General features: G+C 41.5%; 2 protein-coding genes across 18 annotated transcripts in view; one reads left to right on the forward strand and one right to left on the reverse strand.

The window, feature by feature from the left end:
• LOC148398548 (janus kinase and microtubule-interacting protein 3-like) overlaps window positions 1–27,993 on the forward strand; it is a 319,781-nt gene that overhangs the window by 261,949 nt on the left and 29,839 nt on the right. The gene's annotated exons all lie outside the window — the stretch shown is intronic.
• On the reverse strand, window positions 467–27,983 carry LOC148398557 (uncharacterized). 9 transcript variants are annotated; one of them, XM_088374483.1, is made up of 16 exons: window positions 22,271–24,283; window positions 17,775–17,888; window positions 17,215–17,261; window positions 17,014–17,091; window positions 15,283–15,453; window positions 15,082–15,159; window positions 13,351–13,521; window positions 13,150–13,227; window positions 11,419–11,589; window positions 11,218–11,295; window positions 9,491–9,661; window positions 9,290–9,367; window positions 7,547–7,717; window positions 7,346–7,423; window positions 5,343–5,431; window positions 467–626 (listed from the first exon to the last, which is right to left on the reverse strand). In XM_088374483.1, the coding sequence occupies exons 4-16, from the start codon at window positions 17,014–17,016 to the stop codon at window positions 500–502; spliced, it is 1,464 nt and encodes a 487-aa protein (XP_088230609.1). In that variant the 5' UTR covers window positions 17,017–17,091; window positions 17,215–17,261; window positions 17,775–17,888; window positions 22,271–24,283; the 3' UTR covers window positions 467–499. The 9 variants fall into 9 exon arrangements, 2 of the variants coding, with proteins under 2 accessions (XP_088230609.1, XP_088230607.1); XR_015858141.1 differs by lacking the exons at window positions 467–626; window positions 7,346–7,423; window positions 7,547–7,717; ... (6 more) ...; window positions 15,082–15,159; window positions 15,283–15,453 and adding exons at window positions 648–680; window positions 25,951–27,983 and having other exon boundaries at window positions 22,271–25,876; XR_015858144.1 differs by lacking the exons at window positions 467–626; window positions 7,346–7,423; window positions 7,547–7,717; ... (7 more) ...; window positions 15,283–15,453; window positions 17,775–17,888 and adding exons at window positions 648–680; window positions 25,951–27,983 and having other exon boundaries at window positions 23,215–25,876.

A 27,993-nucleotide genomic window follows, 5' to 3' on the forward strand; every position in this document is an offset into this window, starting at 1 on the left:
ACTGCCCACACTGTATTTATTTATGGTTATTTGTTAAATCGAGTACTGTTAGACATGAAATAGGAAGTGTTTAACATAAATGGAAGACGAAAGGGGTACTCACCATTGTAGCTCCTGCTGGTCAATGATACGAGCCTCTTCTTGCAGTGGAAAACATACAGCCAACAAACACCGTGGAACCTAAAGGAATGAAATTAAACATTAACATTTAGCCTCAACCAACATTCACAGATACAACGCAACGCAAACTACACAAACGTAAATCTTTTTAAACACAATGAGTTGTACTTACCGTGTACGCTCTAGACGGTCCACTTGCAAGCAGGAAATAAAGATATTTCTGTTGATAATCGTCGTGTTTGTATCCGGTGTCTCGCTCAAGGCCATTGCGCCCGCAGATTTGAATTTTGGCGAGAGTTCAGCCTATTGACGTCATTTCCGCGGTGTAATACCCGCATATCTGAAACGGCAAAGTTAAGAGTAGAGTTAAATAAAGTTTTTAGTCAACGCAATAATTTACAACCGTTGACCAGTCGAAATAATCGTCGAAATTTGGCGTCTGTGGCTGGAAGCAGACGCCGAGTTCGACATTCCTCCCAAACGCCACACTCCCTCGCTTTTCAGGGCTAAAAAAAAACAGTTGTAATTACCTTGTACGCTCTAGACGGTCAAGTTGCAAGCTGAAAACAAAAATATTTGCCTTGTTAGTCATCGTGTTACTAACCGCTGTGTCTTGTTTGCCAGAATTGCCGCTTTCCTACTTCCTGTTGCAAGCCACGCCCACGGATTATAATTTTGCCGTGAGTTCCGCCTATTGACGTCATGTCCGCGTCACATGACTGCGACGTTATATTATCTAAAACTGTCTGTGCGGTATTGTGTTGTTCTGTGCGGTATTGTGTTATTCTGTGCGGCGTCGTGTTGTTCTGTGCGGCGTCGTGTTGTTCAGTGCGACGTCGTGTTGTTCAGTGCGGCATGGTGTTGTTCAGTGCGGCATGGTGTTGTTCAGTGCGGCATGGTGTTGTTCAGTGCGGCATAATGTTGTTCAGTGCGGCATAATGTTGTTCAGTGCGGCATGGTGTTGTTCAGTGCGGCATGGTGTTGTTCAGTGCGGCATGGTGTTGTTCAGTGCGGCATGGTGTTGTTCAGTGCGGCATAATGTTGTTCAGTGCGCCATAATGTTGTTCAGTGCGGCATGGTGTTGTTCAGTGCGGGATGGTGTTGTTCAGTGCAGGATGGTGTTGTTCAGTGCGGCATGGTGTTGTTCAATGCGGCATGGTGTTGTTCAGTGCGGGATGGTGTTGTTCAGTGCGGCATGGTGTTCAGTGCGGCATAATGTTGTTCAGTGCGGCATGGTGTTGTTCAGTGCGGCATGGTGTTGTTCAGTGCGGCATGGTGTTGTTCAGTGCGGCATGGTGTTGTTCAGTGCGGAATGGTGTTGTTCAGTGCGGCATGGTGTTGTTCAGTCGGGGATGGTGTTGTTCAATGCGGGATCGTGTTGTTCAGTGCGGGGTGGTGTTGTTCAGTGCGGGATGGTGTTGTTCAGTGCGGCATGGTGTTGTTCAATGCGGCATGGTGTTGTTCAGTGCGGGATGGTGTTGTTCATTGCGGCATGGTGTTGTTCAGTGCGAAATGGTGTTGTTCAGTGCGGCATGGTGTTGTTCAGTGCGGCATGGTGTTGTTCAGTGCGGCATAATGTTGTTCAGTGCGGCATGGTGTTGTTCAGTGTGGAAAGGTGTTCAGTGCAGGATGGTGTTGTTCAGTGCGGCATGGTGTTGTTCAATGCAGGATCGTGTTCAGTGCAGCATAATGTTGTTCAGTGCAGCATGGTGTTGTTCAGTGCGGCATGGTGTTGTTCAGTGCGGCATGGTGTTGTTCACTGCGGGATGGTGTTGTTCAATGCGGGATCGTGTTGTTCAGTGCGGCATGGTGTTGTTCAGTGCGGCATGGTGTTGTTCAGTGCGGCATGGTGTTGTTCAGTGCGGCATAATGTTGTTCAGTGCGGCATAATGTTGTCCAGTGCGGCATGGTGTTGTTCAGTGCGGCATGGTGTTGTTCAGTGCGGCATGGTGTTGTTCAGTGCGGCATAATGTTGTTCAGTGCGCCATAATGTTGTTCAGTGCGGCATGGTGTTGTTCAGTGCGGGATGGTTTTGTTCAGTGCAGGATGGTGTTGTTCAGTGCGGCATGGTGTTGTTCAATGCGGCATGGTGTTGTTCAGTGCGGGATGGTGTTGTTCAGTGCGGCATGGTGTTGTTCAGTGCGGCATAATGTTGTTCAATGCGGCATGGTGTTGTTCAGTGCGGCATGGTGTTGTTCAGTGCGGCATGGTGTTGTTCAGTGCGGCATGGTGTTGTTCAGTGCGGAATGGTGTTGTTCAGTGCGGCATGGTGTTGTTCAGTCCGGGATGGTGTTGTTCAATGCGGGATCGTGTTGTTCAGTGCGGGGTGGTGTTGTTCAGTGCGGGATGGTGTTGTTCTGTGCGGCATGGTGTTGTTCAATGCGGCATGGTGTTGTTCCATACAGGATCGTGTTGTTCAGTGCAGCATAATGTTGTTCAGTGCAGCATGGTGTTGTTCAGTGCGGCATGGTGTTGTTCAGTGCGGCATGGTGTTGTTCAGTGCGGGATGGTGTTGTTCAATGCGGGATCGTGTTGTTCAGTGCGGCATAATGTTGTTCAGTGCAGCATGGTGTTGTTCAGTGCGGCATGGTGTTGTTCAGTGCGACATAATGTTGTTTAGTGCGGCATAATGTTGTTCAGTGCGGCATAATGTTGTTCAGTGCGGCATGGTGTTGTTCAGTGCGGCATGGTGTTGTTCAGTGCGGCATGGTGTTGTTCAGTGCGGGATGGTGTTGTTCAGTGCAGGATGGTGTTGTTCAGTGCGGCATGGTGTTCAGTGCGGAATGGTGTTCAGTGCGGCATGGTGTTGTTCAGTGCGGCATGGTGTTGTTCAGTGCAGGATGGTGTTCAATGCGGGATCGTGTTTTTCAGTGCGGCATGGTGTTGTTCAGTGCGGCATGGTGTTGTTCAGTGCGGCATGGTGTTGTTCAGTGCGGCATGGTGTTGTTCAGTGCGGCATGGTGTTGTTCAGTCCGGGATGGTGTTTTTCAATGCGGGATCGTGTTGTTCAGTGCGGGGTGGTGTTGTTCAGTGCGGGATGGTGTTGTTCAGTGCGGCATGGTGTTGTTCAATGCGGCATGGTGTTGTTCCATACAGGATCGTGTTGTTCAGTGCAGCATAATGTTGTTCAGTGCAGCATGATGTTGTTCAGTGCGGCATGGGGTTGTTCAGTGCGGCATGGTGTTGTTCAGTGCGGGATGGTGTTGTTCAATGCGGGATCGTGTTGTTCAGTGCGGCATAATGTTGTTCAGTGCAGCATGGTGTTGTTCAGTGCGGCATGGTGTTGTTCAGTGCGACATAATGTTGTTTAGTGCGGCATAATGTTGTTCAGTGCGGCATAATGTTGTTCAGTGCGGCATGGTGTTGTTCAGTGCGGCATGGTGTTGTTCAGTGCGGCATGGTGTTGTTCAGTGCGGGATGGTGTTGTTCAGTGCAGGATGGTGTTGTTCAGTGCGGCATGGTGTTGTTCAGTGCGGAATGGTGTTCAGTGCGGCATGGTGTTGTTCAGTGCGGCATGGTGTTGTTCAGTGCAGGATGGTGTTCAATGCGGGATCGTGTTTTTCAGTGCGGCATGGTGTTGTTCAGTGCGGCATGGTGTTGTTCAGTGCGGCATGGTGTTGTTCAGTGCGGCATGGTGTTGTTCAGTGCGGCATGGTGTTGTTCAGTGCGGCATGGTGTTCAGTGCGCCATAATGTTGTTCAGTGCGGCATGGTGTTGTTTAGTGCGGGATGGTGTTGTTCAGTGCAGGATGGTGTTGTTCAGTGCGGCATGGTGTTGTTCAATGCGGCATGGTGTTGTTCAATGCGGCATGGTGTTGTTCAGTGCGGCATGGTGTTGTTCAGTGCGGCATGGTGTTGTTCAGTGCGGCATGGTGTTGTTCAATGCGGGATCGTGTTGTTCAATGCGGCATGGTGTTGTTCAGTGCGGCATGGTGTTGTTCAGTGCGGCATGGTGTTGTTCAGTGCGGCATGGTGTTGTTCAGTGCGGCATGGTGTTGTTCAGTGCGGCATGGTGTTGTTCAGTGCGGCATAATGTTGTTCAGTGCGGCATAATGTTGTTCAGTGCGGCATAATGTTGTTCAGTGCGGCATAATGTTGTTCAGTGCGGCATAATGTTGTTCAGTGCGGCATAATGTTGTTCAGTGCGGCATAATGTTGTTCAGTGCGGGATGGTGTTGTTCATTGCGGCATGGTGTTGTTCAGTGCGGCATGGTGTTGTTCAGTGCGGCATGGTGTTGTTCAGTGCGGCATGGTGTTGTTCAGTGCGGCATGTTGTTGTTCATTTCGGCATAATGTTGTTCAGTGCGGCATAATGTTGTTTAGTGCGGCATGGTGTTGTTCAGTGCGGGATGGTGTTGTTCAGTGCGTTATAATGTTGTTCAGTGCGGCATGGTGTTGTTCAGTGCGGCATGGTGTTGTTCAGTGCGGCATGGTGTTGTTCAGTGCGGCATAATGTTGTTCAGTGCGGCATAATGTTGTTCAGTGCGGCATGGTGTTCAGTGCGGGATGGTGTTGTTCAGTGCGGGATGGTGTTGTTCAGTGCGGCATGGTGTTCAATGCGGAATGGTGTTGTTCAGTGCAGGATGGTGTTGTTCAGTGCGGCATGGTGTTGTTCAGTGCGGCATAATGTTGTTCAGTGCGGCATGGTGTTGTTCAGTGCGGCATGGTGTTGTTCAGTGCGGCATAATGTTCAGTGCGGCATAATGTTGTTCAGTGCGGCATGGTGTTGTTCAGTGCGGGATGGTGTTGTTCAGTGCAGGATGGTGTTGTTCAGTGCGGCATGGTGTTCAGTGCGGGATGGTGTCTTTCAGTGCGGCATGGTGTCGTTCAGTGCGGCATGGTGTCTTTCAGTGCGGCATGGTGTCGTTCAGTGAGGCATGGTGTTGTTCAGTGCGGCATGGTGTTGTTTAGTGCGGCATGGTGTTGTTCAGTGCGGGATGGTGTTGTTCAGTGTGGCATGGTGTTCAGTGCGGCATGGTGTTGTTCAGTGCGGTATCGTGTTGTTCAGTGCGGTATCGTGTTTCTCAGTGCGGTATCGTGTTGTTCAGTGCAGTATCGTTGTGTTGTTCGTATTGTGTTGTGTTGTTCATATTGTGTTGAGTTGTTCGTATTGTGTTGTGTTGTTCGTATTGTGTTGCCTTTAACACTTAGCCTCTAACACTTAGCCTCTAACACTTAGCCTCTAGCATCTAGAAGGTAAATAAATAGGAAGGAAGGACTCACCGGTGACGTCTTCTCCCACGTCCAAGCGTTGTACTTTGTATTTTCATCCTTCTGACAGTGGAAAACATAGCCAACAAACACCGTGGAACCTAAACGAATGAAAGAAAACTATCATTTGGCCACAACCAACATTCACAGATACAACACAATGTGACGTGCGGGGTTGAGGTTAAAGGTTGAGTGAAGGGCCCTCGTTTTAAACTACTTTTTTGAAAAGGATTGGGAACAAGTAAGACGTATTTAATTTATTTAATGGGAAGTAGTAAGAGCTATTGAATTTAATCTATGTATTATATTCTATTGTATTGTATTCTGTTGTATTCTTTTGGATTGTATTCACACTAACCCCACTAAAACTTCAGCCCACAAAAACTCGCCTCTGGCGCCTAGCCTCTGGCACTTAGCCTCTAACACTTAGCCTTTAACACTTAGCCTTTAACACTTAGCCTTTAACACTTAGCCTCTAACACTTAGCCTTTAACACTTAGCCTTTAACACTTAGCCTTTAACACTTAGCCTTTAACACTTAGCCTAGAAGGTGAATAAATAGGGTTAAAGGTTGAGTGAAGGGACCTCGTTTTAAACTACTTTTTTGAAAAGGAGTGGGAACAAGTAAGACGTATTTAATTTATTTAATGGGAAGTAGTAAGACTTATTAAATTTATTTAATCTACTTTTCTTCCCAGGCAAAATTTGATGTGCTGCAATTCCAAATTTCCAAAGTGAATGAAGGAATGAAGTCCTTTAAATTATGATTTTGTATAAATACTAGGCATTAACACAAAATCGACGGCACAAAATGGGCAGACTTTACTTGTTTGAAAAGGACTGGTTACAAGACAGACTTTTTTAATTTATTTAATGGGAAGAAGACTTATTTAGTTTAATTGATCTATTTTTGTTCCCTGGCAAAATTCGATTTGCTGCAATTCCAAATTTCCAAAGTGAATGAAGGAAAGAAGTCGTTTAAATTATGATTTTGCTTAAATACTAGGCATAGACACAAAATCTACGGCACAAAATGGGCAGACTTTACTTGTTTGAAGAGGACTGGTTACAAGACAGACTTTTCTGATTTATTTAATGGGAAGAAGACTTATTTAGTTTATTTAATCTATTTTTGTTCCCTGGCAAAATTGGATTTGCTGAAATTGTATTTTGCCAAATCTTGCCTTGAGACCTGATAGGAAGTATTAAACGCTTAGTTAAATCAATACAAGTTGGTAATAAGAGCGAGTAATGTTGGTTGAACCGATGAATGAAGGTTGAAAGCAATTTAAATTATGACTTTGTATAAATACTAGATATTAACAGAACATCTACTGCGCGAAATGGGCAGAGTTTACTTGTTTGAGAAGGAGTGGCTTATTCAAAACAAAGATTTATTTAATCTGTTTGTTCCCAGGCAAAATTGGATGTGATGCAATTCCAAATTTCACCACATGATGGTGCCCAATTTTGACTTCATAGGACATATTAAACACTTAGCTTGTTATTATGTTCAAGGTAATCAGATTTGTTTATTATTCTAATGGCCTCTTCAAAACTATTCTGGATTACTACTTTGGATCTATTCTACATTACTTGGCAACAACATACTCTGTAACAGATTAGGCAGTATAATCATATCTGTTAACTTGAGAGTGCCCACACTCAATCTACTTATCGTGATGTGTTAAATCAATTACTGTTAGACATTATTTGTCTGATAATCTACCAAATCTTTGAATTGAAGAATTTGTGATTTAATTAATAGCTTGTTGTTATGTTAAGGGTAATCAGACTTGTATATAATTCTAATGGCCTTCTTTTGAAAACTATTCTGAATTACAACTTTGGATCTTATATTACTTTGCAACAATCTACTCGGTGACAGATTAGGCAGTATAATCACATATGTTAACTTCAGTGCCCACACTGTATTTATTTATGGTTATTTGTTAAATCAAGTACTGTTAGACATGAAATAGGAAGTGTTTAACATAAATGTTATGGCTACTCACCATTGTAGCTCGCTCCTGGTCAATGATACGAGCCTCTTCTTGCAGTGGAAAACTTGCAGCCAACAAACACCGTGGAACCTAAAGGAATGAAATTAAACATTAACATTTCGCCTCGACCAATTTTCACACGTACAACGCAACGCGGCTACACTTCTGCTATTACAAACGTAAATCTCCTTAAACACAATGAGTGTTACTTACCGTGTACGCTCTAGACGGTCCAGTTGCAAGCAGAAAATAAAGATATTTCTGTTGATAATCGTCGCTGCTCAGTGGCTCACGGCCATCGCGCCAACAGATTTGAATTTTGGCGGAGGTTCCGGCAATTACGTCATATCCGCGGCACATGACTGCGACGTAATACCCGCTTATCTGAAACGGCAGTTAAAAGTCGAGTTACATCAAGTTTTCTTGGAACCTAAACGAATGAAAGAAAACTATCATTTGGCCACAACCAACATTCACAGATACAACACAACGTGCGGGGTTGAGGTTAAAGATTGAGTGAAGGGCCCTCGTTTTAAACTACTGTTTTGAAAAGGAGTGGAAACAAGTAAGACGTATTTAATTTATTTAATGGGAAGTAGTAAGACTTATTAAATTTATTTAATCTACTTTTCTTCCCAGGCAAAATTTGATGTGCTGCAATTCCAAATTTCCAAAGTGAATGAAGGAATGAAGTCCTTTAAATTATGATTTTGTATAAATACTAGGCATAAACACAAAATCGACGGCACAAAATGGGCAGACTTTACTTGTTTGAAAAGGACTGGTTACAAGACAGACTTTTTTAATTTATTTAATGGGAAGAAGACTTATTTAGTTTAATTGATCTATTTTTGTTCCCTGGCAAAATTCGATTTGCTGCAATTCCAAATTTCCAAAGTGAATGAAGGAAAGAAGTCGTTTAAATTATGATTTTGTTTAAATACTAGGCATAGACACAAAATCTACGGCACAAAATGGGCAGACTTTACTTGTTTGAAGAGGACTGGTTACAAGACAGACTTTTCTGATTTATTTAATGGGAAGAGGACTTATTTAGTTTATTTAATCTATTTTTGTTCCCTGGCAAAATTGGATTTGCTGAAATTGTATTTTGCCAAATCTCGATTTGAGACCTGATAGGAAGTATTAAACGCTTAGTTAAATCAATACAAGTTGGTAATAAGAGCGAGTAATGTTGGTTGAACCGATGAATGAAGGTTGAAAGCAATTTAAATTATGACTTTGTATAAATACTAGATATTAACAGAACATCTACTGCGCAAAATGGGCAGAGTTTACTTGTTTGAGAAGGAGTGGCTTATTCAAAACTAAGATTTATGTAATCTGTTTGTTCCCAGGCAAAATTGGATGTGATGCCATTCCAAATTTCACCACATGATGGTGCCCAATTTTGACTTCATAGGACATATTAAACACTTAGCTTGTTATTATGTTCAAGGTAATCAGATTTGTTTATCATTCTAATGGCCTCTTCAAAACTATTCTGGATTACTACTTTGGATCTATTCTACATTACTTGGCAACAACATACTCTGTAACAGATTAGGCAGTATAATCACATATGTTAACTTGAGAGTGCCCACACTCAATCTACTTATCGTGATGTGTTAAATCAATTACTGTTAGACATTATTTGTCTGATAATCTACCAAATCTTTGAATTGAAGAATTTGTGATTTAATTAATAGCTTGTTGTTATGTTAAGGGTAATGAGACTTGTATATAATTCTAATGGCCTTCTTTTGAAAACTATTCTGAATTACAACTTTGGATCTTATATTACTTTGCAACAATCTACTCGGTGACAGATTAGGCAGTATAATCACATATGTTAACTTCAGTGCCCACACTGTATTTATTTATGGTTATTTGTTAAATCAAGTACTGTTAGACATGAAATAGGAAGTGTTTAACATAAATGTTATGGCTACTCACCATTGTAGCTCGCTCCTGGTCAATGATACGAGCCTCTTCTTGCAGTGGAAAACTTGCAGCCAACAAACACCGTGGAACCTAAAGGAATGAAATTAAACATTAACATTTCGCCTCGACCAATTTTCACACGTACAACGCAACGCGGCTACACTTCTGCTATTACAAACGTAAATCTCCTTAAACACAATGAGTGTTACTTACCGTGTACGCTCTAGACGGTCCAGTTGCAAGCAGAAAATAAAGATATTTCTGTTGATAATCGTCGCTGCTCAGTGGCTCACGGCCATCGCGCCAACAGATTTGAATTTTGGCGGAGGTTCCGGCAATTACGTCATATCCGCGGCACATGACTGCGACGTAATACCCGCTTATCTGAAACGGCAGTTAAAAGTCGAGTTACATCAAGTTTTCTTGGAACCTAAACGAATGAAAGAAAACTATCATTTGGCCACAACCAACATTCACAGATACAACACAACGTGCGGGGTTGAGGTTAAAGATTGAGTGAAGGGCCCTCGTTTTAAACTACTGTTTTGAAAAGGAGTGGAAACAAGTAAGACGTATTTAATTTATTTAATGGGAAGTAGTAAGACTTATTAAATTTATTTAATCTACTTTTCTTCCCAGGCAAAATTTGATGTGCTGCAATTCCAAATTTCCAAAGTGAATGAAGGAATGAAGTCCTTTAAATTATGATTTTGTATAAATACTAGGCATAAACACAAAATCGACGGCACAAAAATGGGCACACATGAAAAGGACTGGTTACAAGACAGACTTTTTTAATTTATTTAATGGGAAGAAGACTTATTTAGTTTAATTGATCTATTTTTGTTCCCTGGCAAAATTCGATTTGCTGCAATTCCAAATTTCCAAAGTGAATGAAGGAAAGAAGTCGTTTAAATTATGATTTTGTTTAAATACTAGGCATAGACACAAAATCTACGGCACAAAATGGGCAGACTTTACTTGTTTGAAGAGGACTGGTTACAAGACAGACTTTTCTGATTTATTTAATGGGAAGAGGACTTATTTAGTTTATTTAATCTATTTTTGTTCCCTGGCAAAATTGGATTTGCTGAAATTGTATTTTGCCAAATCTCGATTTGAGACCTGATAGGAAGTATTAAACGCTTAGTTAAATCAATACAAGTTGGTAATAAGAGCGAGTAATGTTGGTTGAACCGATGAATGAAGGTTGAAAGCAATTTAAATTATGACTTTGTATAAATACTAGATATTAACAGAACATCTACTGCGCAAAATGGGCAGAGTTTACTTGTTTGAGAAGGAGTGGCTTATTCAAAACTAAGATTTATGTAATCTGTTTGTTCCCAGGCAAAATTGGATGTGATGCCATTCCAAATTTCACCACATGATGGTGCCCAATTTTGACTTCATAGGACATATTAAACACTTAGCTTGTTATTATGTTCAAGGTAATCAGATTTGTTTATCATTCTAATGGCCTCTTCAAAACTATTCTGGATTACTACTTTGGATCTATTCTACATTACTTGGCAACAACATACTCTGTAACAGATTAGGCAGTATAATCACATATGTTAACTTGAGAGTGCCCACACTCAATCTACTTATCGTGATGTGTTAAATCAATTACTGTTAGACATTATTTGTCTGATAATCTACCAAATCTTTGAATTGAAGAATTTGTGATTTAATTAATAGCTTGTTCAGGGTAATGAGACTTGTATATAATTCTAATGGCCTTCTTTTGAAAACTATTCTGAATTACAACTTTGGATCTTATATTACTTTGCAACAATCTACTCGGTGACAGATTAGGCAGTATAATCACATATGTTAACTTCAGTGCCCACACTGTATTTATTTATGGTTATTTGTTAAATCAAGTACTGTTAGACATGAAATAGGAAGTGTTTAACATAAATGTTATGGCTACTCACCATTGTAGCTCGCTCCTGGTCAATGATACGAGCCTCTTCTTGCAGTGGAAAACTTGCAGCCAACAAACACCGTGGAACCTAAAGGAATGAAATTAAACATTAACATTTCGCCTCGACCAATTTTCACACGTACAACGCAACGCGGCTACACTTCTGCTATTACAAACGTAAATCTCCTTAAACACAATGAGTGTTACTTACCGTGTACGCTCTAGACGGTCCAGTTGCAAGCAGAAAATAAAGATATTTCTGTTGATAATCGTCGCTGCTCAGTGGCTCACGGCCATCGCGCCAACAGATTTGAATTTTGGCGGAGGTTCCGGCAATTACGTCATATCCGCGGCACATGACTGCGACGTAATACCCGCTTATCTGAAACGGCAGTTAAAAGTAGAGTTACATCAAGTTTTCTTGGAACCTAAACGAATGAAAGAAAACTATCATTTGGCCACAACCAACATTCACAGATACAACACAACGTGCGGGGTTGAGGTTAAAGATTGAGTGAAGGGCCCTCGTTTTAAACTACTGTTTTGAAAAGGAGTGGAAACAAGTAAGACGTATTTAATTTATTTAATGGGAAGTAGTAAGACTTATTAAATTTATTTAATCTACTTTTCTTCCCAGGCAAAATTTGATGTGCTGCAATTCCAAATTTCCAAAGTGAATGAAGGAATGAAGTCCTTTAAATTATGATTTTGTATAAATACTAGGCATAAACACAAAATCGACGGCACAAAATGGGCAGACTTTACTTGTTTGAAAAGGACTGGTTACAAGACAGACTTTTTTAATTTATTTAATGGGAAGAAGACTTATTTAGTTTAATTGATCTATTTTTGTTCCCTGGCAAAATCCGATTTGCTGCAATTCCAAATTTCCAAAGTGAATGAAGGAAAGAAGTCGTTTAAATTATGATTTTGTTTAAATACTAGGCATAGACACAAAATCTACGGCACAAAATGGGCAGACTTTACTTGTTTGAAGAGGACTGGTTACAAGACAGACTTTTCTGATTTATTTAATGGGAAGAGGACTTAGTTTATTTAATCTATTTTTGTTCCGTGGCAAAATTGGATTTGCTGAAATTGTATTTTGCCAAATCTCGATTTGAGACCTGATAGGAAGTATTAAACGCTTAGTTAAATCAATACAAGTTGGTAATAAGAGCGAGTAATGTTGGTTGAACCGATGAATGAAGGTTGAAAGCAATTTAAATTATGACTTTGTATAAATACTAGATATTAACAGAACATCTACTGCGCAAAATGGGCAGAGTTTACTTGTTTGGGAAGAAGTGGCTTATTCAAAACTAAGATTTATGTAATCTGTTTGTTCCCAGGCAAAATTGGATGTGATGCCATTCCAAATTTCACCACATGATGGTGCCCAATTTTGACTTCATAGGACATATTAAACACTTAGCTTGTTATTATGTTCAAGGTAATCAGATTTGTTTATCATTCTAATGGCCTCTTCAAAACTATTCTGGATTACTACTTTGGATCTATTCTACATTACTTGGCAACAACATACTCTGTAACAGATTAGGCAGTATAATCACATATGTTAACTTGAGAGTGCCCACACTCAATCTACTTATCGTGATGTGTTAAATCAATTACTGTTAGACATTATTTGTCTGATAATCTACCAAATCTTTGAATTGAAGAATTTGTGATTTAATTAATAGCTTGTTCAGGGTAATCAGACTTGTATATAATTCTAATGGCCTTCTTTTGAAAACTATTCTGAATTACAACTTTGGATCTTCTATTACTTTGCAACAATCTACTCGGTGACAGATTAGGCAGTATAATCACATATGTTAACTTCAGTGCCCACACTGTATTTATTTATGGTTATTTGTTAAATCAAGTACTGTTAGACATGAAATAGGAAGTGTTTAACATAAATGTTATGGCTACTCACCATTGTAGCTCGCTCCTGGTCAATGATACGAGCCTCTTCTTGCAGTGGAAAACTTGCAGCCAACAAACACCGTGGAACCTAAAGGAATGAAATTAAACATTAACATTTCGCCTCGACCAATTTTCACACGTACAACGCAACGCGGCTACACTTCTGCTATTACAAACGTAAATCTCCTTAAACACAATGAGTGTTACTTACCGTGTACGCTCTAGACGGTCCAGTTGCAAGCAGAAAATAAAGATATTTCTGTTGATAATCGTCGCTGCTCAGTGGCTCACGGCCATCGCGCCAACAGATTTGAATTTTGGCGGAGGTTCCGGCAATTACGTCATATCCGCGGCACATGACTGCGACGTAATACCCGCTTATCTGAAACGGCAGTTAAAAGTAGAGTTACATCAAGTTTTCTTGGAACCTAAACGAATGAAAGAAAACTATCATTTGGCCACAACCAACATTCACAGATACAACACAACGTGCGGGGTTGAGGTTAAAGATTGAGTGAAGGGCCCTCGTTTTAAACTACTGTTTTGAAAAGGAGTGGAAACAAGACGTATTTAATTTATTTAATGGGAAGTAGTAAGACTTATTAAATTTATTTAATCTACTTTTCTTCCCAGGCAAAATTTGATGTGCTGCAATTCCAAATTTCCAAAGTGAATGAAGGAATGAAGTCCTTTAAATTATGATTTTGTATAAATACTAGGCATAAACACAAAATCGACGGCACAAAATGGGCAGACTTTACTTGTTTGAAAAGGACTGGTTACAAGACAGACTTTTTTAATTTATTTAATGGGAAGAAGACTTATTTAGTTTAATTGATCTATTTTTGTTCCCTGGCAAAATTCGATTTGCTGCAATTCCAAATTTCCAAAGTGAATGAAGGAAAGAAGTCGTTTAAATTATGATTTTGTTTAAATACTAGGCATAGACACAAAATCTACGGCACAAAATGGGCAGACTTTACTTGTTTGAAGAGGACTGGTTACAAGACAGACTTTTCTGATTTATTTAATGGGAAGAGGACTTATTTAGTTTATTTAATCTATTTTTGTTCCGTGGCAAAATTGGATTTGCTGAAATTGTATTTTGCCAAATCTCGATTTGAGACCTGATAGGAAGTATTAAACGCTTAGTTAAATCAATACAAGTTGGTAATAAGAGCGAGTAATGTTGGTTGAACCGATGAATGAAGGTTGAAAGCAATTTAAATTATGACTTTGTATAAATACTAGATATTAACAGAACATCTACTGCGCAAAATGGGCAGAGTTTACTTGTTTGAGAAGAAGTGGCTTATTCAAAACTAAGATTTATGTAATCTGTTTGTTCCCAGGCAAAATTGGATGTGATGCCATTCCAAATTTCACCACATGATGGTGCCCAATTTTGACTTCATAGGACATATTAAACACTTAGCTTGTTATTATGTTCAAGGTAATCAGATTTGTTTATCATTCTAATGGCCTCTTCAAAACTATTCTGGATTACTACTTTGGATCTATTCTACATTACTTGGCAACAACATACTCTGTAACAGATTAGGCAGTATAATCACATATGTTAACTTGAGAGTGCCCACACTCAATCTACTTATCGTGATGTGTTAAATCAATTACTGTTAGACATTATTTGTCTGATAATCTACCAAATCTTTGAATTGAAGAATTTGTGATTTAATTAATAGCTTGTTCAGGGTAATCAGACTTGTATATAATTCTAATGGCCTTCTTTTGAAAACTATTCTGAATTACAACTTTGGATCTTATATTACTTTGCAACAATCTACTCGGTGACAGATTAGGCAGTATAATCACATATGTTAACTTCAGTGCCCACACTGTATTTATTTATGGTTATTTGTTAAATCAAGTACTGTTAGACATGAAATAGGAAGTGTTTAACATAAATGTTATGGCTACTCACCATTGTAGCTCGCTCCTGGTCAATGATACGAGCCTCTTCTTGCAGTGGAAAACTTGCAGCCAACAAACACCGTGGAACCTAAAGGAATGAAATTAAACATTAACATTTCGCCTCGACCAATTTTCACACGTACAACGCAACGCGGCTACACTTCTGCTATTACAAACGTAAATCTCCTTAAACACAATGAGTGTTACTTACCGTGTACGCTCTAGACGGTCCAGTTGCAAGCAGAAAATAAAGATATTTCTGTTGATAATCGTCGCTGCTCAGTGGCTCACGGCCATCGCGCCAACAGATTTGAATTTTGGCGGAGGTTCCGGCAATTACGTCATATCCGCGGCACATGACTGCGACGTAATACCCGCTTATCTGAAACGGCAGTTAAAAGTAGAGTTACATCAAGTTTTCTTGGAACCTAAACGAATGAAAGAAAACTATCATTTGGCCACAACCAACATTCACAGATACAACACAACGTGCGGGGTTGAGGTTAAAGATTGAGTGAAGGGCCCTCGTTTTAAACTACTGTTTTGAAAAGGAGTGGAAACAAGACGTATTTAATTTATTTAATGGGAAGTAGTAAGACTTATTAAATTTATTTAATCTACTTTTCTTCCCAGGCAAAATTTGATGTGCTGCAATTCCAAATTTCCAAAGTGAATGAAGGAATGAAGTCCTTTAAATTATGATTTTGTATAAATACTAGGCATAAACACAAAATCGACGGCACAAAATGGGCAGACTTTACTTGTTTGAAAAGGACTGGTTACAAGACAGACTTTTTTAATTTATTTAATGGGAAGAAGACTTATTTAGTTTAATTGATCTATTTTTGTTCCCTGGCAAAATTCGATTTGCTGCAATTCCAAATTTCCAAAGTGAATGAAGGAAAGAAGTCGTTTAAATTATGATTTTGTTTAAATACTAGGCATAGACACAAAATCTACGGCACAAAATGGGCAGACTTTACTTGTTTGAAGAGGACTGGTTACAAGACAGACTTTTCTGATTTATTTAATGGGAAGAGGACTTATTTAGTTTATTTAATCTATTTTTGTTCCCTGGCAAAATTGGATTTGCTGAAATTGTATTTTGCCAAATCTCGATTTGAGACCTGATAGGAAGTATTAAACGCTTAGTTAAATCAATACAAGTTGGTAATAAGAGCGAGTAATGTTGGTTGAACCGATGAATGAAGGTTGAAAGCAATTTAAATTATGACTTTGTATAAATACTAGATATTAACAGAACATCTACTGCGCAAAATGGGCAGAGTTTACTTGTTTGAGAAGGAGTGGCTTATTCAAAACTAAGATTTATGTAATCTGTTTGTTCCCAGGCAAAATTGGATGTGATGCCATTGCAAATTTCACCACATGATGGTGCCCAATTTTGACTTCATAGGACATATTAAACACTTAGCTTGTTATTATGTTCAAGGTAATCAGATTTGTTTATCATTCTAATGGCCTCTTCAAAACTATTCTGGATTACTACTTTGGATCTATTCTACATTACTTGGCAACAACATACTCTGTAACAGATTAGGCAGTATAATCATATATGTTAACTTGAGAGTGCCCACACTCAATCTACTTATCGTGATGTGTTAAATCAATTACTGTTAGACATTATTTGTCTGATAATCTACCAAATCTTTGAATTGAAGAATTTGTGATTTAATTAATAGCTTGTTCAGGGTAATCAGACTTGTATATAATTCTAATGGCCTTCTTTTGAAAACTATTCTGAATTACAACTTTGGATCTTATATTACTTTGCAACAATCTACTCGGTGACAGATTAGGCAGTATAATCACATATGTTAACTTCAGTGCCCACACTGTATTTATTTATGGTTATTTGTTAAATCAAGTACTGTTAGACATGAAATAGGAAGTGTTTAACATAAATGTTATGGCTACTCACCATTGTAGCTCGCTCCTGGTCAATGATATGAGCCTCTTCTTGCAGTGGAAAACTTGCAGCCAACAAACACCGTGGAACCTAAAGGAATGAAATTAAACATTAACATTTCGCCTGGACCAACATTCACACGTACAACGCAACGCGGCTACACTTCTGCTATTACAAACGTAAATCTCCTTAAACACAACGAGTGTTACTTACCGTGTACGCTCTAGGCAAAATTGGATGTGATGCAATTCCAAATCTATCTGAAACGGCAGTTAAAAGTAGAGTTACATCAAGTTTTCTTTTTTAATCAACACAATCATTTACAACCGTTGACCAGAAAGAATCGTCGAAATTCGACGTCCCCCACAAACGCCACGCTCACTCGCTTTTCAGGGCAACAAAAGTACTTCTTTTTAAAAACGATGAGTTGTACTTACCGTGTACGCTCTGGACGGTCCAGTTGCAAGCAGAAAATAAAAATATTTCTCTTGTTAGTTGTATGTTACCATCCGCTGTGTCTTTGTCAACATCGCCGCCATTTTCCTACTTCCTGCTGCGAGCCACGCCCACGGATTTAAATTTGGGCAGAAGCTCTTTCCATTGGCGTCGTTTTCGCGTATAGCAAATCCGATTGGTTGGGAAGGGGGCACGGTTAGGGTTAGGGTTAGGGTTAGGTATTTTGAGTTTTACTCGCTAAACCTTCCCCAAAGGGTCCGCCGACCCTGTCGGTTAGATAGAAGGCAACGGAAGGCACGGGCCTACGCATGTCTCACCAGTAAACCTCGCCGTACCAGGTCACATAAAATCTGGATGGGGTACGAAGGACGGCGAAGTGAGACTGCACTTCTGCCAGAACCTCCCCCGAGTAGCTGAGGCGCCACCCAGGTCTTCGGCCAGCACGATGGAAAAAATGAGAGAAGAAGAAAAAAATGAGAGAAGAAAAAAAAGCAACCTAAAGTCCTACCCTTGGATTACATTATGTCTATTCACTTTGAATCATTGTTTACCTCATATCTTGTTTTTATATTCAACCAACCGCTTTCTTAGAAGTTAGGGCAGGGGTCACCAACCTTTCTTAAACGGAGAGCTACTTCCTGGGTACTGATTAAAGCAAAGGGCTACCAGTTTGACACATACTTCTGAAATAGTCAATTTGCTCAATTTGGCTTTCACTATGTGTTATTATTGTCATTTCCAGTTCACATGTAAGTGTGATTTTAACAAGAATAGCAAAAATACAGTCAAACCTTGGTTTTTGACCACAATCCGTTCCAGAAGGCGGTTCGAGAAGCAAATCGGTCGAATTCCGAATCTATTTTTACAAATAATGGGAAAAAATATAATCCGTTTCAAGACAAAAAAACCCGCCTTTCTTAAGCATTTTTTCATTTGCGCATATTTGTCCGATCGCGCAACATCAGCGCACCGCCGAACGCGTAAACCGTAGCGCGTCGCCCACCGCGCAACTGCACCGCGCCGGTCGCATTATTGTGACAGAGCCGTCGCTGAAATTTAGAAAATATTTCTAAAGTCCTGAGGTACTTTCCAAAATTTAAGTGGACCTAAGTGCGCAGGGAGCTTAATTTTGTCCGATCGCGCAACAGCAGCGCACCGCCGAACACGCAACCGTAGCGCGTCGCCGACCGCGCAACTGCACCGTGCTGGTCGCATAATTGTGACAGAGCGGTCGCTAAAATTTAGAAAATATTTTTAAAGTCCTGATGTACTTTAAAAAATCTAAGTGGACCTCAGTGCGCAGGGAGCTTAATTTGGTCCGATAGCTTAACCGCAGCGCACCGCCGAACGCGCAACGTCGCCCACCCCGCAACTACACCGCGCTGGGCGCGTTACTGTGACAGAGCCGTCGCTAAAATTTGGAAAATATTTTAAAAGTTTTGATGTACTTTCCAAAATTTAAGTGGACCTCAGTGCGCAGGAATCTTAATTTTGTCCGATCACGCAACCGCAGCGCGCCGGGCGCTCACTGTCACATTGCTTTAAGAGCGTCTTTGTGTTTCAGAATTTCTTTACTGCTCCCACTTGCTGTCTTTGGAGTCATGATTAGGGGTTAATACAATCCTCAAAGTAACGAAAATACAATAACAACGGAGTCAGTCGGCATCCGGGCCGCGCGGTCGGGTTTTCTCGGGTCCTCCCGGCTCATCTCGCGAGGTTCGACCTCCGAATTTTGTTCTACAACCGAAGCAAAAAAATCTCGAATTATTTCGAGAACAGGGACGTTCAAAAACCGAGGTTTGACTGCAAAATAAATAGATGCAGCTCAGTGACAAGTGCCGCTATTTGAGCTAATTTTAGAACAGTCCTGCGGGCGACTCGTGCGGTCCTCACGGGCGACCTGGTGCCCGCGGGCAACGTGTTGGTGACCCCTGAGTTAGGGGTTAGGGTCCGCTAAAGAGTTCCTCCCCCGAAGGAGAGGAGCAAAGGCACAGTCCTCCTATCCTTACCTGCCACCCATAACCGGCTCCAAAGTATCCTACCCATTGCGGACACGCCAGCCATGTTGGCCCGGACGACGTTGGGGTTGAGAAAGATATTTCTTTTACCTTGAACTTGTGTTTGTGCTTATTGTATGTTTGATTTTGACTGTACTTACCCGATCTGGTCACCTCTGAGGAAAAAAAACCTAATTTAAAGTCCTACCCTTGGATTACCTTTGTCTATTCCCTTTGAACTATTTTTGAACTAATATTTCGTTTTTATATTCAACCAACCATTTTCTTTAGAGGTTAAGGTTAGGGATTAGGGGTTAGGGGTTAGGGGTTAGGTTTAGGGATTAGGAGTTAGGTTTAGGGATTAGGGGTTAGTTACCTCTTTTTAGGGATTAGGGGTTAGGTTTAGGGTTAGGTTTAGGGATTAGGTTCAGGGATCAGGGGTTAGATCTAGGGATTAAGGGTTAGGTTTAGGGATTAGGGGTTAGGTTTAGGGATTAGGGGTTAGGACTAGGTCTATAAGGTTTACTCGCTACACATTCCCCAAAGGGTCCGCCGACCCAGCCGGCCAGACAGAAGGCCGCGGAGGGCACAGGCCGACGCGTGTCCCCCTCAACAAACCCCGCCGCACCGGAGTCGCACAAACTCCGGAACGAAGGACAGCGAAGCGAGACCGCACCTCAACCAGAACCCCCCCCGGAGCAGCCGAGGCGCCCCCCCCGGGGACTCCAGCCAGCAAGACAAAAAAACAGCGAGACACGAGAGAAGAAAGTCCCACCCCTGGACCACATCACGTCTACCAACCTTGCAGCATTCTTGACCCAATATCTTGTTTCTATACTCAACCAAGCACTTTCTTCAAAAGGGGTCCCATTAAGTCGTCCTTATTGTCCTGGGTAATTTGAACGTCATAATTTTGTAGACACGTCATCAGTAGTGGACCTTGGGGTCACAGAGTGTTTCGGCCATTATCACCAGACACCCTCGCCCAAGGGAGGCCCCGCCGGGGTCGATCAAGCCCCGGAGTGTGTCTACATCCTCAATCGAAATCTCAGTAATTGTCTAGTCAACTGTCCAGCTTTACCGCAGACAGCATAAATCAATTGGTCAGTCTGTTAGTCCTTTTGTTGTGCTGATTTGTTCAACCGTTAAACATATGTACAAAACCTTTGTATTCCTTTGTATGGCATGCCCCAAGTCTGGTAAAACATAGTTTAGGGCTAACCTGGTATAGTTTTGCTTCGCCCGCTCCCGCATATCTTATCTCAATAAAGTCTAGCATAGCGTAGTCCAGCATAGCCTAGTCTTGACGATTAAACAAGTTTCACCTGTTACTCTCAAAGAATCGGAAGAATCTTCCATATTAACCGGAAGCCAAATTCTTCCCCAATGCCCCTCCCCCGAGTCACAGTCCTACCGCCGAGCACCTCCTCCCAAGAGCCTCAGCGAAGCAACTGACAGCTCTCGTCATAAAATCACGTTCCCACATCTAACTGATAAGCACTAAAAAAATATATCGGCAAACCCTATTGGTACTGTTTAATTGGGTTAGTCGTGCAACATTTAAATGTAAATTGAATTCACAATCTAAATCCAATCACATATTCAGGAATACATTCATCTACATAAATCGCGATTCCCCTAAGTCCCGCCCCCCGGAAACACTCAAACTCCTGTCAATCACTCTAGCGGCTGTTTTTTCTGTAAACCCCCTATCTTCCAAACCCTCCCATCGCCCCAATCAACGATCAATATGAAACAAAATTCTCCTAAAACCCCTGGTATTATTAAAGTGTATAACCCGATTCCCTTCATTCGTAAAAGTAATTTATAACATTAATACGATCGTATATTCGTAACCAAATCCCCGTAAGCGTATCGTAGCTAATGTTTTGAGCGTTAGCTGTGTTTCCTTTATTGATATCCGGTCCCATTCATCCGGCAATTTAATATTTTCTCTTTTCGTTCTCTTTTAGCTTAGCATACTCCCGCACATCCTATACCAATAAATTCCAGCATAGCGTAGTACCGCATAACGTAGCTTTAGCAATTAAAAAGAATCGGAAGAATCTTCCACCTTACCTGGAAAGAAGGTCTTCCCCAGTACCCCTCTCCTGAGTCACAGCGCTACCGCCGAACGCCATCCCCCCACGAGCCTCAGCGAATTAACTGACGGCTCTCGTCATCCCATCACGTTCCCACCTCTATCAGACAAGCCCTAAAACATTCGGTAAACCCTATTGGTACCGTTTAATTGGGTTAGTCATGAAACATTTAAATGTAAATTGAATTCATCCTCTAAATCGAATCATATATTTAGAAATACATTCCTCTAACTAAATTGCCATCCCCCTAAGTCCCGCCCCCCGGAAACACTCGTAAACTCCTGTCAATCACTCTGGCGGCTCTTTTCTCCGTAATCACCCTATCTTACAAAACCTCACAACGCCCAAATAAACGATCAATATGCAATAAAATTTTCCTAAATCCCCTGGTATTATTAAAGTGTGTAATCCGATCCCCTTCATTCGTAGAATTAATTTATAACATTACTACGATCGTATATTCGTAACAAAATCCCCGTAAACGTATCGTAGCTAATGTTATGAGCGTTAGCTGTGTTTCCTTTATTGATATCCGGTCCCATTCATCCGGCAATTTAATATTTTCTCTTTTCGTTCTCTTTTAGCTTAGCATACTCTCACATATCCTATGCCAATAAAGGCTAGCATAGCGTAGTACCGTATAATTTAGCTTTAGCGATTAAAAAGGGTTCACCTGTTTTTCTCAAAAAGAATCGGAAGAATCTTCCACAGTACCTGGAAAGAAGGACTTCCCCAGTGCCACTCTCCTGAGTCACAGCGCCACCGCCGAAAGCCAACCCTTCCTTTCTCTTTTCTTTTCTCTCCCACGAGCCTCAGCGAAGCAACTGACGGCTCTCGTCATCCAATCACGTTCCCACATCTAACTGATAAGCACTAAGACATTCGGTAAATCCTATTGGTACCATTTAATTAAGTTAGTCGTGAAACATTTAAGTGTAAATTGAATTCATCATCTAAATCAAATTATATATTTAGAAATACATTCATCTACGTAAATCGCGATCCCCCTAGGTCCCGCCCCCCGGAAGTACTCGTACGCTCCTGTCAATTACTCTGCCGGCTCTTTTTTTCTAATCCCCCTATTTTCCCAAACCTCCCCTCGTCCAAATAAATAATTCACATGGAATAAAATTCTCCTCCACCCCCTGGTATCATTAAAGTGTGTTACCCGATTCCATTAATTCGTAGAATACGATCGTATATTCGTAACGAAATCACTATAAGCGTATCGTGGCTAATGTTATGAGCATTAGCGATGCGGAAGTACCCATAAGCCCCAGCAAAGCCCAATGGCGTCTCCCCTAGCCACTAATAGTACCGAAGCCGTTCCATAATTCATAAGAATTAAATAAATTGTAATTCCACCGCTTGCCACCGTTCCTTTATTTATACCCGGTCCCATTGATCCACCAATTTAATAGCGATCATTGAAATAGTTACCTATTTGGGGCGATATCGTCCTGCGCGTACTGCAGCTAACAAGCATTAGCAACCCCGAAGTACCCATAAGCCTTTGCGAAAAGTCATGGCGGCCCCCTTAATACAATATTATTATTAAACTTGCCCCTCGCAATCACCATAATAAAATCCATTTAGATCAGTATTGTTTACTTGCACCACCCGGTCCCCTCCGTCCGTAAAAAAACACACTCACTCACCTTAATCCGACTTTGCATTCGGAGTCAGTAGCCCCGTATACAACGTAGCTAGTCAATATTAGCCAAACCGGAAGTTTCACACTCCCCATTGCGTCATGGCAACCCTCCGTCAACCATTCTGCAAATCAAAGTATCCGTTAGAACAAACCAGATTAAAATCACGTCTAGAGTTGAAAAACCTTTCCATACCACTTAATAGTGTTTTCCAACGTATTCATTTCTGAATTTAAAGGGTATCATTAATCCCCTAATATTTGCGTCTAGCCGAGCCCTATTCGTACCACCGCGATTTAGTGTGCCAAGGGCGCCCTCAAGCGTCCCATCACGTACTATGTTTTCCTTTTATGTGTTTGAAGAGAAATCCTTCTTTTTTTTATATTTTTTTCTTTTTCTTTTAAAGTTTGCTTAAAATCCAAAATATAATTCGATTATAGTTCCCCCTTTTTTTTGTTTTGCAATTTAATTAAATTTAATCGTAAATTTTTAGATTTGGTAGGATTAAAATTCATTCTGGAATCTCATTGCATTTAGGATCAAAATAAGGTTCAGTTTAGACTAATTTTGTTGAAATTTGGTACAATTTCCTAATTAATTTAGAGTTAAGGGTTAGGGTCAGAGGTCAAGGGTAGAATTAGGGTTTGGGTTAGGTTTCCTTTCTGAATCTGAATTTATGTAAGTTTTGTGAATTGATTAAGTGTTAGGATTTAATGTTAGAGTAGAGTCCAAATAAGAATGAAGATTAGAATTTGGTGTCCGAGTTGGGCACTTTATCTATGTTGTCAGGAAAACCAGCCAACCAGAGTTAGACTCTTTGACTAAATGGAAAGTGTCAGGAGCCCCCGGATGTGACGTACAATGTCATACCTCTGTCAGGGCTAAGTTCCTCATTCACCTTCAGTCCCGGTCCAAACTCCTTTCAGCCGTCTCCCAACACATAAACCTCCCCCACAAGAACTTAAACCCAGGAACAATTATGATATTTTCCCTAATTTCTATATATCGTTTTGGGAGGGCATTCCCTTTAAATTTTCTTAAACGTGTAAACTCTAACCCTAGAATTTCCATTTTAACCCAGATATTCAAGTGTTTTCCGTTTCCGTTGTTGTTAAATTGAGTCCCAGTGGATATTTAGTTTTCAGCCGCTTGACCCATCTCATTTCCGCGTTTTCCCTATCCCTTTGTGTCCAGCCCGCACAGTTTTCCAAAATCCGTATTCTCAAGTTACGTAACCCGTGCAGGCGGAAATGGCGTACTACATGAGTGTTACGCTTCTGGTTATGTGTGATGCTATAGCGGTGCGAATGCAGTCTGCTTCTGACATCATTTCGAGTCTGTCCCACATACATAACTCCACACAACCGACAGCTCATACAGTAGACCGCATTCCGCGTAGACAAGGCCTTACCCGTCTGTGTGAAGAAATGTTCTTTCTTCTGAGAGTCTGTTATCACTCCTATTGATCTCCTGGCTGCACGAGAGGACCCACTTTTCATTTTAGTGCTAACCAACAAATCTTTTAAATTTGGATTCCTTTTGAAGGCTGAAACCACCTTATGTTTCGCCTTCAGGTCAGTCAGCGCCGACGCTTCCAAATTCTGTTTAATTTTTCTGTGAACATTGACTGTGTAAGAGTTGTAAGTCGAAATTAGAGGAAGTACCATCTTTTTAACCCCCTGAGTGTCCCCTCTTCTTCCTTTTTTCCTTGTCTGTAGCTTAATCGTGCGAAGAAATGACCGAGAATAACCTCGTTGTTGTAATGACCTGAACAAGACTTTGGTCGCTTCTTCCCTATCTTCTGTGCGAGTGCAAATCCTCCCGAATCTCAAGAGTTGTGAATAAACCAAACCCCCAAACGTGTGTCTAGGGTGAAAACTCTTTTTGTGTAGTAGCGCATGAGTATCTGTGGATTTAAAAAATACTCTGACATCAAGTACCCCTGTTGTATGAAATTCCGGTCCCTTATATGTAGTTGTGTCAAGAAAATTTATTTCCCTCTCGCTAATCTGTGCCGTCAGCTTAATTGAAGGGTGGTGGCCATTTACGGTTTTAAGAAACACGTCAAATTCTTCCCTAGAATCTCCCCAAATTCCCCAAATATCATCTAAGAACCTCAGGTAAGCTATAGGTTTCTTAGAGCACTGTGTCAAGGCGTTCTCCTCCCATTCAGCCATATAGACATTGGCATAGGCTGGAGAGAAACGTTTCCCCATTGCTGTCCCCTTGACCTGTAAAAAATACTCATTGTCAAATTGAAAATCATTCTTAGTCAGATTGAGTTCCAGCAATGCCAAAATGTGTTCATCCGGGCGGCCCACAATCGGATTACGTGCCAAAACATTGCGTACCGCCTCTAAACCCTTAGCAGTTTCAATATTAGTATACAAGTTTTCAACATCCATGGAAAACAACCAACAGGTCTGTGGCAAGGTCAAGGTCCGTACTTTTGAAACAAAATCATTAGTATCTTTGATGTAACTCGGATGTAGAATTGACAAGGGATTCAAGTAATAATCTACTAGCTCAGCCGAGCCGTAGGATTCGCTACTACAATCTGATACGATGGGACGTCCTGGCGGCATTTCATAGGGCCAGGGCCACGATGCCGGGTCTTTATGAATCTTGGGTAGGAGATAAAAGTATCTCGGACGTGACGGGGACGCTCCTGTTAAATACAAGAATTGTTTTTTAGTAATGTGGTGCTCTTTTCTCATTTGATCTAATATTGTGTGGACTAACTTTTCTGTATCCGGATAAATCGGTTTTTGGATCGAATGGTAATACTCCGTATTGCGAAGTTGTCGATGAGCCTCTCTCACGTAATTTTTCCGGTCCATAATGACCACCGCTGACCCTTTATCTGCTGGCTTAATAATCAATTCCTCTGCCGAACTTAATTCGTCCAGGGCTCTTCTTTCGCCCTCTGTCAAATTTGGCATCTCTCTTGGGACTTCCACTTGTTTTAGGACCGCTCTGTCTTTGTGTATTAATACTTTCATCTCCCTAGGTACTTCATCATCCTTGGGCTCCCACATTGAAGCCGACTGGAATTTGGGTGGTGCTGCCGTCGTTGAAGTTCCAAAATAAGAGTCTAGTTTTAACCTTCTATGGTACTGTCGCACATGGGCCTTGGTGATCTTTCTCTGATCCGTCATCATGGTTGCGGTGGGGACGAATGTAAGCCCCTTCCCCAGAAGCTCCCTATGATCTTTCGTCAAACTAAAGGAGGTCGACAGGTTGACCACTGGATCAGTCAGGGTTATCTCCTTGAGTGGGGGGAGGCTTCTTGGCATAAAAAAGGTTTTCCACAAGGTCCACATCTCTTCAGCCGTGTCCGTTGTCCAATGGATGTTGTCCGGTCCTGTGGTAAACAGTCTTGATGGTAAGCGTTGAATCGAATGGCCCGTTTCCTCTATTATATCATTCAGTTCCCTAAGGTTGGCTTGGATCTCCAAAGGAAGTGATTGGGAATAATTAATTTTAGGAATGAATATTTTAGCATAAGGAAAAGTGGCCTTAGCTGCTCCCAGCAATCTGGCTATCTCCTTGGATATGAATATTGGGATGACCCTACCTCTATTGTTAAGGCCAAAGGATAAAATGACCCCTAGCACGTTGGGAGAGGTCGCAGTTCTGTTTCTGAGTAGGTGAATCCCATGGCTGATTTTAGCTCCCGGATAACAGTCCACTTGTACTTCACGGTCTTCGATTTTCGGCAATTTGGCTAAGTTTGAATCACCTACAATCAACCATCTTCTCTGGGGAAACAAAAACCAATTTGCCCTCTTATTCCCTTCATGTTCGTGTCTGGTGTACATCGATTGTGGTTCGGTTTGTGTGTCACGTGACTGGAAGGATGTTGTTTCCAGTAATTTCGGTCGTGGTGTCTCACTTCTCCTACTTGGTGTTTCTGACGCGTTAGGACCAGTAGGTTCCTGGTATTTCCTCATTATTCCCTCAATGCGCTTCATTAGAGTCTCTGTCGTCGGTTCGTGGAAAGCTGTCGAGTTCTCCTCTTGAGTCGGTGAAGGTAAGTCCTCCATCTGCTCGTCAAGGTAAGTCGTTTGGGGCGCCCTCCCTTCCTCCATGTGTTGGGCATCCCTCTGTTCCCTTGAGTGGTGGGTGAGCTTCCTACTCCTCTTTTTCTTTTTCTTCATCTTCTTAACTTCACCTTGTTGAGTGTGGTGGGTGAGTGTCTTACTTCTCTTTCTCTTTTTCTTAATCTTCTTAATCTTCTTAACTTCACCTTGTTGAGTGTCTTTTTTTAGGTAACTTGGGTCAACTGCGGAGCTGGACTTCTCAGGTGCCCTCTTCCTGGGCCTCCTTACCCGGCGTCTCATCCGCCTCCTCCCAGGCAGCAATGGGAGAGGTCCTGTCATTCCCAGCGATTCCAGCACTTTCACTGTTGCTGACCCCACTTGCGGGTTGACCACCCGGTAGCGTCTGAGGACCCAACGTTGGGCAACTTGCCACGCTCTTGATCCATCCACCAAAGGAAGGGAGCCTATTCTCTTTCTCAGGGATTGCTCCCCTTCTTCATAGTGCTCCTGTAAAATCTGAGAAGCGGACTCACCCCAGGTACGTGCAATATCGGTCAAACGCTTGGCTGTGTCCGGCTTAGGTTGACTGGGGGTCACTGCTTTCTCAAGTCGGTCCTGTAGACGACTCAGGTGTTGAGTTGTAGTTGTTGTACCTCTCTGTTCACACCGATTCCATGTGTTCCACTGAAACTTGTAGAGGCTAAAGATGGCTCTAACCAGGCTCCCAAACTCGTCTCTCTAC

This window comes from Syngnathus floridae, chromosome 4 (assembly GCF_059516105.1).
Source record: "Syngnathus floridae isolate MCC-2025c chromosome 4, RoL_Sflo_1.0, whole genome shotgun sequence".
NCBI classification, from domain to species: domain Eukaryota; kingdom Metazoa; phylum Chordata; class Actinopteri; order Syngnathiformes; family Syngnathidae; genus Syngnathus; species Syngnathus floridae.